The following is an 8,960-nucleotide window of genomic DNA, read 5'->3' on the forward strand; positions in this document are numbered from 1 at the left end:
AACCTCATTGTAAGCCTGGCTCAGACTCTTCACCCTGGGAGCAAGGAAGAGATTAACAAGCCTACCTCATCCACCAGTGGCTCTGGGGCCAAAAGCACATTAGCTTCCCTCCACCTTTACACATGCTGTATCTTCTGTCCTGAAAGGACCCAACCACAAGATTTCCCTGACCAATTTTTAAAGTTGAATTTATTCAGGTGACATTGGTTAATAAAGGTATACAGGTTTCAGGTGCACGGTTCTATAATGCATCATCTGTACACTGCACTGTGTGTTCACCACCTCGTCAAGTCTCCTTCCATCACCATCTATCTCCCTCTACCCTCCTCCACCTTCCCCACCCCCCTTTTTCCATGACTAATTTCAACATTTTAATGTTTTGGGTGTTTTTAAATCCTCTGTAGACTCTAACCTCCAATATGACCACTCCTAAAACTCCCAGTGGCTTCTCCATTTATTATTGAAACTTCACTTGGTCCAGAGCCTGATGTGCCTGATCGTTATTCCAGAGGGTGCAGGGGCCGTCACAAGCAATCGCACACATTTCACCTTCTCCCCAGACTTGGGAGATAGTACCTGCTTATTCAGGATGCCATTTACAAGTAGCCCCAGCAGAATGTAGTCATTGCAGTCACTGCCACCATCCATAGAACGATAGCCCAGTTCTACTTGTCCGTCTCTCAGCAGGTCCTCACCTCTTAGGTCAGAGCCAGTCAGCACTTGAACTCGGGACACTTGGGCAGGTACATCCAAAACCACAGTCAGATGGCTGCCAGCCTCAGCTGACTGGGTATAAAAGAATTTCCCATCCAGGCTGTAAGCATTTAAGGGAACAGAATCGTGGGCAACCTGCAGGTTGGTGTGGATGAAGGCAGCCGGATTTCTGGGAGAACCCATGTCATCTCCCTCCAAGGAAGAGGAGTTGCCCATGTGCTGGAAAAGGGAGGGCAGGAACTGGACTGGCGTGTGTTGCATGAGGTCCTGAAAATGGGAGAGGAGGTCGTCACAGGGCATTTCTTGGTAGAAGAGGAGGAGGAAGTGAACAACACGGGGCAGGTCTCTCCTACGAAAGAGTTTCCCGGTAAGGCCCTGCTGCGAGAACTCCAGAGTCACCCAAGGTCTGTTTTCCCAGGCAGACACTGCAGTGGCGATCTGGGTGACAAATTCGGGGACACATGTCACATCATCTTCCACCATCAGGAAATAGTCGGAGTGGTGGGTAGCAAAGTTCATGAGGAAGGCATATTCCATGTTCTGCCTGGAGTGGGAGCCTACGTGGGTGGGAGGGTCATTGAAAGTTCTCTTAATGTCCTTCGAGGGATGATAGCTTGTGAGTGGAGTAGTGATCACAACTAGCTCTCTGGCCTGGATGTGTGGTTTAAACAGGGCTGAGAGGCTGTCGATCATTTGACGGAGCCACTTGGGGTCAGCACCTGCCAGGTGTACCAGAACAGTGAAGTGTTTCCGCTCAGATGAGGAAGAAGCAAAGAAGAGAGACTGCAGGGTGTCCACAAGCTCACTCCCTTGGGGACGCTGCACTGAGGAAATCCCGATGGCCAGCAGTTCTAGGATTGAGGAGGAAAGAGGGCTTTTATCAACTTACAGAACAGAAAAATGTTGATATGGATGAGCTTGTAATACTCTCGGGTCTTTCCATACATCATCGTAATGCATTCCTATAGTTATTTTATGTTTTCTCTTCCCAAGCCTAAGTATGGTCTATGTTAGGAGTTAATATCTGGTCACAAGTTGTGAGTTTGTTTTTTTTTAATCATTGCTTTTGAGTAGCTATATGGGAGAAATAAAGATAATAAACTAAAAACGTATGCATTTATGTCTCCTCCCACACAAAACCCCACTGAAAAACCAGACAGGTTGCCATTAGGAAACCATAATATTTGCAGAACTCCTGGAAGACAGAGAAGACGGGATGGGAGTGATAAAGGAGCGGAAGTGGAAGAATTCGTAGTTCAGAGACACACAGAAAAAATGGCACGCGGATGCATCTTCAGACCAAAACCCTCAAGAGGAATTCTAAGTTTCAAGCCACCAAAAGAGAGGAACGAGCCCTAGGATGGTCACTTGGGTAATTAGCCATCGGACTTTTTCCAGAACCACTGGACCAGTGACAACCAAGGGGCTGGCTGTGGCAACATCCATTGCAAGTAAAAGTGCTCGGGTTTTCTGTCCAAGTGGAAGGTTTGCCAGAGGTAAGTCCAGGGGCTGGAGGGATCCCTAGGACTGGAGCAAGAGCTCCAAGCAGCAGTGGGGAAGGAGAGGACTCAGCTGACATGATATTTGCCTCTAGGACAGAATTCAGTGCATTGCTCCCTGAAGGTGACCCTGAGACACAGAGAGGCATCTCTATAAACTCATGGGACTTATTTTTCAAACCTTTGAAATTTCATCTTATTGATGCTCAGATCATTCTGTCTTGGCAATTAGTTTCTTGAAGTTGGATCCTGAGCCTTAAAAAAAGTTTTAAAATTTATTTATTGATGAGAGAGAGCAACATCAACTTGTTGTTCCACTTATTCATGCCATCACTGGTTAATTCTTGTATGTGCCCTGACTGGGGATTGAACCTGCAACCTCATCATGTCAAGACAACACTTTCACCAACTGAGCCATCTGGCCAGGGCTAACATTAAAAAAAAAAGAGCATATCATAAGTTCATACTGATGTTTCATAATGCATTTGATTAAAAACTTATTTAGCTTTCTGCAGTGCAACATTATAGCCAGTGAAGTTTGTTCAAAGCGAGATTATTGCTAATTGAAAAAAAATGCACTTAAACTCAAAGTAGTTTTTCCTTATTGAGTGTTCTTGTATTATTATTATTTTTTTAAGTTTTAAGTTTTTTTTTTATTTTATTTATTCATTTTTAGAGAGGAGAGAGAGAGGAAGAGAGAGAAACAGAGAGAGAGAAGGAGGGAGGAAGGAGCTGGAAGCATCAACTCCCATATGTGCCTTGACCAGGCAAGCCCAGGGTTTCGAACCAGCAACCTCAGCATTTCAAGGTCGACACTTTATCCACTGCGCCACCACAGGTCAGACTCTTGTATTATTTTTTGAGTTATTATATTTATTAATGCCACCACCACACTGAAGCCCCCTGAATTTATTATTTTTATTTTTTATTTATTTAATTTTATTTTTTTACCGAGACAGAGAGAGAGTCGGAGTGAGGGATAGACAGGGACGGACAGACAGGAACGGAGAGATGAGAAGCATCAATTATTAGTTTTTTTGTTGTGCATTGTGACACCTTAGTTGTTCATTGATTGCTTTCTCATATGTGCCTTGACCGCGGGCCCTCAGCAGACCGAGTGACCCCTTGCTGGAGCCAGCGACCTTGGGTCCAAGCTGGTGAATTTTTGCTAAAACCAGATGAGCCCACGCTCAGGCTGGCGACCTCGGGGTCTTGAACCTGGGTCTTCCGCATCCCAGTCTGACGCTCTATCCACTGCGCCACTGCCTGGTTAGGCAGAAGCCCCCTGAATTTAATAGTATTTTATTTCCACAATAGCTTAGGCCTGTCCTTTGAATTCTTAAACGATTTGAGTCAAAAAATGTTTATTCTGTCTTAAGGTTTATTCTTTATTTTCAAATACCATCGCAACTTTGGACCTCAGGAGGGTGCACAGGGCAGAGGGAAGCTTGTTGAGCACGGAGAACCACAGAGTCCTGACAGAGTGGACAGATGGAAGGCCACACATTGTCTAGACGTAGATCTCAGTGACAGATGCCCGCATGGTTGCCACAACAGGAAAAAGGATACTGCAGAGCAGGGGTCCCCAAACTACGGCCCGCGGACCACATGCGGCCCCCTGAGGCCATTTATCCAGCCCCCGCTGCAATTCTGGAAGGGCATCTCTTTCATTGGTGGTCAGTGAGAGGAGCATAGTTCCCATTGAAATATTGGTCAGTTTGTTGATTTAAATTTACTTGTTCTTTATTTTAAATATTGTATTTGTTCCCGTTTTGATTTTTTACTTTAAAATAAGATATGTGCAGTGTGCATAGGAATTTGTTCATAGTTTTTTTATAGTCCGGCCCTCCAATGGTCTGAGGGACAGTGAACTGGCCCCCTGTGTAAAAAGTTTGGGGACCCCTGCTGCAGAGGTTGATGAGGACCCCAGGCAGAGCTATGCTGGAGCTGTGATGCTGAGGGTCATCTGCACAGATGGCACCGAAAGCTGTGAGACTGGAAAGGGTCACCACGGCAGTCCCAACAGGACTAAGCTCTGGGATGCACCGACATTGAGATGTTGGAGAGAGAACATAAACCACCAAAGGACACTGAGGAGCTACCAGTGAGGGTGGGGGAAAACCAAAGAGTCTGGGATCCTGGAAGCAACAGCAGAGAGTGTTGAAAGGAGAAAGTGGTCTGCTGTGTCAGATGCTGTCATGGGTCCCTGTTCTCCACCTGCCTGACCTGCCCCTTCATGGTCTGGATCCCCATGCACACTCACTTTTTTCCACAGGAGGGGCTCCAATCAAAATGTGGGAGTTCACAGGTTTGAATGGTTCCGAGTTCTGCATATCTTTGAAGGTTTGCAGGTGGTGTGTTCTACCAGGGTTGAGCTGCATCCGGGCTCTCTGCCAAGCCACCAGCTCCTTTTCCCCCTGGGGAAAAGAGTAAGTTTCAACTCTGAGTCACGCCCTTTGTGAATATGGCTGTGTGGGTTCCCCTATGCATCTCATAATCAAGCTTCTCCAGGATACTGGGCAGATTACTCAGGGCTCAATTCAGTTTCTTTCCTATCTTCTGAAAAAGTTCTCCCTAGGAGTTTTGTATAGGTTACAGGTCTGGGTTAAGGAAGTTGAGGTTTCTATAGCTCTCTGGGGTTACATGTCTTAGTCCGTGCCATTCTTCCCTCACAGTCATCTCTATGATTAGTCTGCTACGGGTCACCTAATTCCATGAAGGGCAAAGCATGTGTCAGGCATGACAGGAGACAGGGAGATGCCACTCCAGTACTCAGTCTAAACATTTATGTATGTATGTATGTATGTATGCTTTTCTGAAGTGAAAAGCAGTGAGGCAGAGAGACAAACTCCCACATGCACCCAACAAGGATCCACCTGACATGCCCACTAGGGGGCGATGCTCTGTCCATCTGGGGCGTTGCTCCATTGCAACAGGAGCCATTCTAGTGCCTGAGGCAGAGGCCATGGAGCCATCCTCAGAATCCGGGCCAACTTTGCTCCAATGGAGCCTTGGCTACAGAAGGTGAGGAGAGAGATAGAGCTAGAGGAGAGGAGTAAGGGTGGAGAAGCAGATGGGCACTTCTGTGTACCATGACCGGGAATTGAACCCAGGACATCCGCACTCCAGGCTGATGCTCTACCACTGAGCCAACTGGCCAGGGCCAGTAAACTCTTCTTATTGATGGCAATTCACCCTTCGTTTTCATTCACCACACTCTCTTTTTCCTTTGCCTTTCCTGGGTTCTGATGAAATTTTCTCAACCTCTTACATATTTTCTTGGCTTGAAGAAATGACTGACTGAACTTCTCTGAAGGTCAGGATCTTATGGGATAAAATGTATAACTGAATCCATAAGAAATAAGTGTAATTTCTTCCCAGTCCTGAATTTTCTCTTCCAAAGTGCCACATCCCTTGTTGCCCCGTCAAAGAAAAATGGCACATTAAATCCTCAGGTTTTATCATTTTCTTTGAGTGTCTACAATGTTAGTGACTATTTCACACAACAGACACTTTGATAATGTCTCCTTTTTTCTCAGACCAGGAATTTCAACTTTGACCCATAGTTTCTGGGACTTACCCAAGACAGGAAACTTGTCGTGTCAAAGGGGTTTTCTGTAATGAAAAAGAAGACTGAGAAAGCTGCTGCCACAATGGTGATGAGTATCAACAGGAAACCTTTCATGGCGCCAGGGCAGGGACTGAACAGCTGTTTCTTAATCAGATGTCCATGTTTACACACTGTTGGGAAATGTTCATTTGACAGTAAATTTTTCTGTGAATCAAGAAAGTACAGTTTACTTGTATAAACACCATTTTTATTGATTTTTAGAGAGAGAGAAGAGAGAGACATAGAGGGAGAAATATCAATTTATTGTTCCACTCATTCATTCTGTCATTGGTTGATTCTTGTGTGTGCCCTGCCTGAGGATTGAACTCGCAACCTTGGCATGTCCTGTTGACATTCCAACCAACTGAACTATCCTGCCAGGGCCAATACCATCATGGGACTTCTCATCCTCCATAATTTTGTGAGCCAGTCCCTCATAATACATTTGTATTTCCTATATACCATGTAGCTTTCTCTGGAGAACCTTATTAAGCACTTATTAAGTATCTATGAATGGGATTAAGTCAGCGATCCAAGACACTATCTCCCTTTTGAGGATGCAGCAAGGAATTAATACACACACACACACACACACACACACACACACACACAGCGCCTGACCTGTGGTAGCGCAGTGGATAAAGCATTGACTTGGAATTCTGAGGTCACTGATTCTAATTCCTGGGCTTGCCTGGTCAAGGCACATACAGAAAGCAACTACTCTGAGTAAATGTTACCTGCTTCTCCCCCGTCTTTCTCATTCTCTGTCCCTCTCTCTCCACTTTCTCCAAAAATCAATCAATAAAAAAAAAAATACAGACACACACATACATACAGGGTAGGGCAAAACTGGGTTTACAGTTCTGAGTACATGAGTTTATTCTTGTATTATTATTTCTTAATTGTATTATTTTTATACAACTGTAAATGTACTTCAGTGTGTGTGTGTGTGTGTGTGTGTGTGTGTGTGTGTGTGTGTACTGAAAGTCTTTACCTTTATTGGAGCTGTACTTTTTATTTTCCTGGGTACACTGGAACTCAACTCCACACCTCCTGATTGTTAAGGGCTTTCCCCAAAGTCAAGAAGAAAATATAATGTGTTTGTAGGTTGAAGGTTGTGATGAGGCCAGAATATGTAGCCTCTGAGACAAGACAGTTGATCACTGCTCTTAGGTGACACCCTCCCTGACGACCATTGTTCTCCCTACTACTCCAGCCTCACACCAACCACTAACTCCTAGGTGAGGGTCCCCAAGGAAGTGGTTAGTCCTGGGTTTCTGACATAGATCTGAGACAGTGGACTGTAACGGCCACATTTTTCTCCAGATACAAACAGTTGTATTGGTATTTCCCCACGTATAAATACAATACATATTCAATGTAAAAAATTGAGTCAATTACAAGAAAAAAAAAGTAAAAAGTACTCAAAATATTAATGGTCAGAAATAAACTTTGGTTAACAATCCTCAGGCAGGGCACACACAAGAATCAACCAATGACAGAATGAATGAGTGGAACAATAAATTGATATTTCTCCCTCTATGTCTCTCTCTTCTCTCTCTCTAAAAATCAATAAAAATGGTGTTTATACAAGTAAACTGTACTTTCTTGATTCACAGAAAAATTTACTGTCAAATGAACATTTCCCAACAGTGTGTAAACATGGACATCTGATTAAGAAACAGCTGTTCAGTCCCTGCCCTGGCGCCATGAAAGGTTTCCTGTTGATACTCATCACCATTGTGGCAGCAGCTTTCTCAGTCTTCTTTTTCATTACAGAAAACCCCTTTGACACGACAAGTTTCCTGTCTTGGGTAAGTCCCAGAAACTATGGGTCAAAGTTGAAATTCCTGGTCTTGATTCAAAATGAGAAGGGTGGCCCTGGCCGGTTGGCTCAGCGGTAGAGTGTTGGCCCAGTGTGTGGAAGTCCCGGGTTTGATTCCTGACCGGGGTACACAGGAGAAGCACCCATCTGCTTCTCTATCCCTCCCCTTCTCCTTCCTCTCTATCTCTCTCTTCCCCTCCCGCAGCCAAGGCTCCATTGGAGCAAAGTTGGCCCAGGCGCTGAGAAAGGCTCCATGGCCTTAGCCTCAGGCACTAGAATGGCTTCAGTTGTAAGGGAGTAATGCCCCAGAAAGGCAGAGCATCGCCTCCTAGTAGTTATGCTGGGTAGATCTTGGTCAGGTGCACACGGGAGTCTGTCTGACTGCCTCCCTGCTTCTACTTTGGAAAAATACAAAAAAAAAAAAAAAAAAGAGAAGAGTGTGGGGCCTGGCCTGTGGTGGTGCAGTGGATAAAGCATCAAAACGCTGAGGTCGCTGGTTTGAAACCCTAGGCTCACCAGGTCATGGAATATATGAGAAGCAACTACTACGTGTTGATGCTTCTCACTCCTCCCCTGCTCCTCTCTCTAAAACCAGTAAATAAAATCTTTAAAAAAATGAGAAGGGTGGTGTTGAAATCCACGTTAATGGCAAGAGGTCAGGTCACTTAGAAGCTCTCCAAGGACTTACCAAATGTGGCGACCTCTCTGAGCGTGGGGAAGTCTTACCTCTGCAGATTTATCATTTTCTGCTTCCTTGGGCAACTCCAATTCCCACTTATCCCAAATACGTCTTTTCTCCTAAAAATCCTCCTCCTCTTTGTCATAAGTCTGTCTTTCCAACCCCATCTCCCTCCCACCATTCTTGGACTGCTCTGGATAAAATATACATTTAGTCACTAAGGAAGACCAAATACGAGATGGATAGACTATACAAAAGAAGCACAGGCATGAGTCTCTGGGAGCTGAATACAGCTGCTGAGGACAAGACACTGTGGACTATTCATTCTTAGAGTCTTCAGGAGTTGGAGCTGACTCAGCAGCACATAGCAATAAGAATACTGCAGAATTTATGTTACTAAAATTGTTATAATTTTAGAATGTTAAATATAATTCCCTGCTGTAGACCTGCGTGGTTCATAATTCTGGGTCTTGAATGAGGACGGTGTGAAATTAAGAAAACAGACTCATTAAGAAAAAAGGATGGGATCAGGAGGCCTCTTCAATGCTGATGGCAATATCCCAGTGCCCCATAGCCCCAGTTTGCTTTATTATATAGCCATATGCAAATAAGAACATCTTTGATACAAAGTTA

The 8,960-nt window shown here is 44.7% G+C and overlaps 1 protein-coding gene across 1 annotated transcript; it reads right to left on the reverse strand.

Moving 5' to 3' along the window:
* Nucleotides 1-468: 468 nt before the first annotated feature.
* Nucleotides 469-4,594, reverse strand: LOC136320344 (alpha-1,6-mannosyl-glycoprotein 4-beta-N-acetylglucosaminyltransferase-like). The gene is made up of 2 exons (XM_066253535.1): nt 4,477-4,594; nt 469-1,565 (listed from the first exon to the last, which is right to left on the reverse strand). Exons 1-2 carry the CDS (start codon nt 4,592-4,594, stop codon nt 469-471), a joined length of 1,215 nt encoding a protein of 404 aa, XP_066109632.1.
* Nucleotides 4,595-8,960: the final 4,366 nt, after the last annotated feature.

The sequence above is a fragment of the Saccopteryx bilineata genome, chromosome 1 (assembly GCF_036850765.1).
Source record: "Saccopteryx bilineata isolate mSacBil1 chromosome 1, mSacBil1_pri_phased_curated, whole genome shotgun sequence".
Taxonomy (NCBI): domain Eukaryota; kingdom Metazoa; phylum Chordata; class Mammalia; order Chiroptera; family Emballonuridae; genus Saccopteryx; species Saccopteryx bilineata.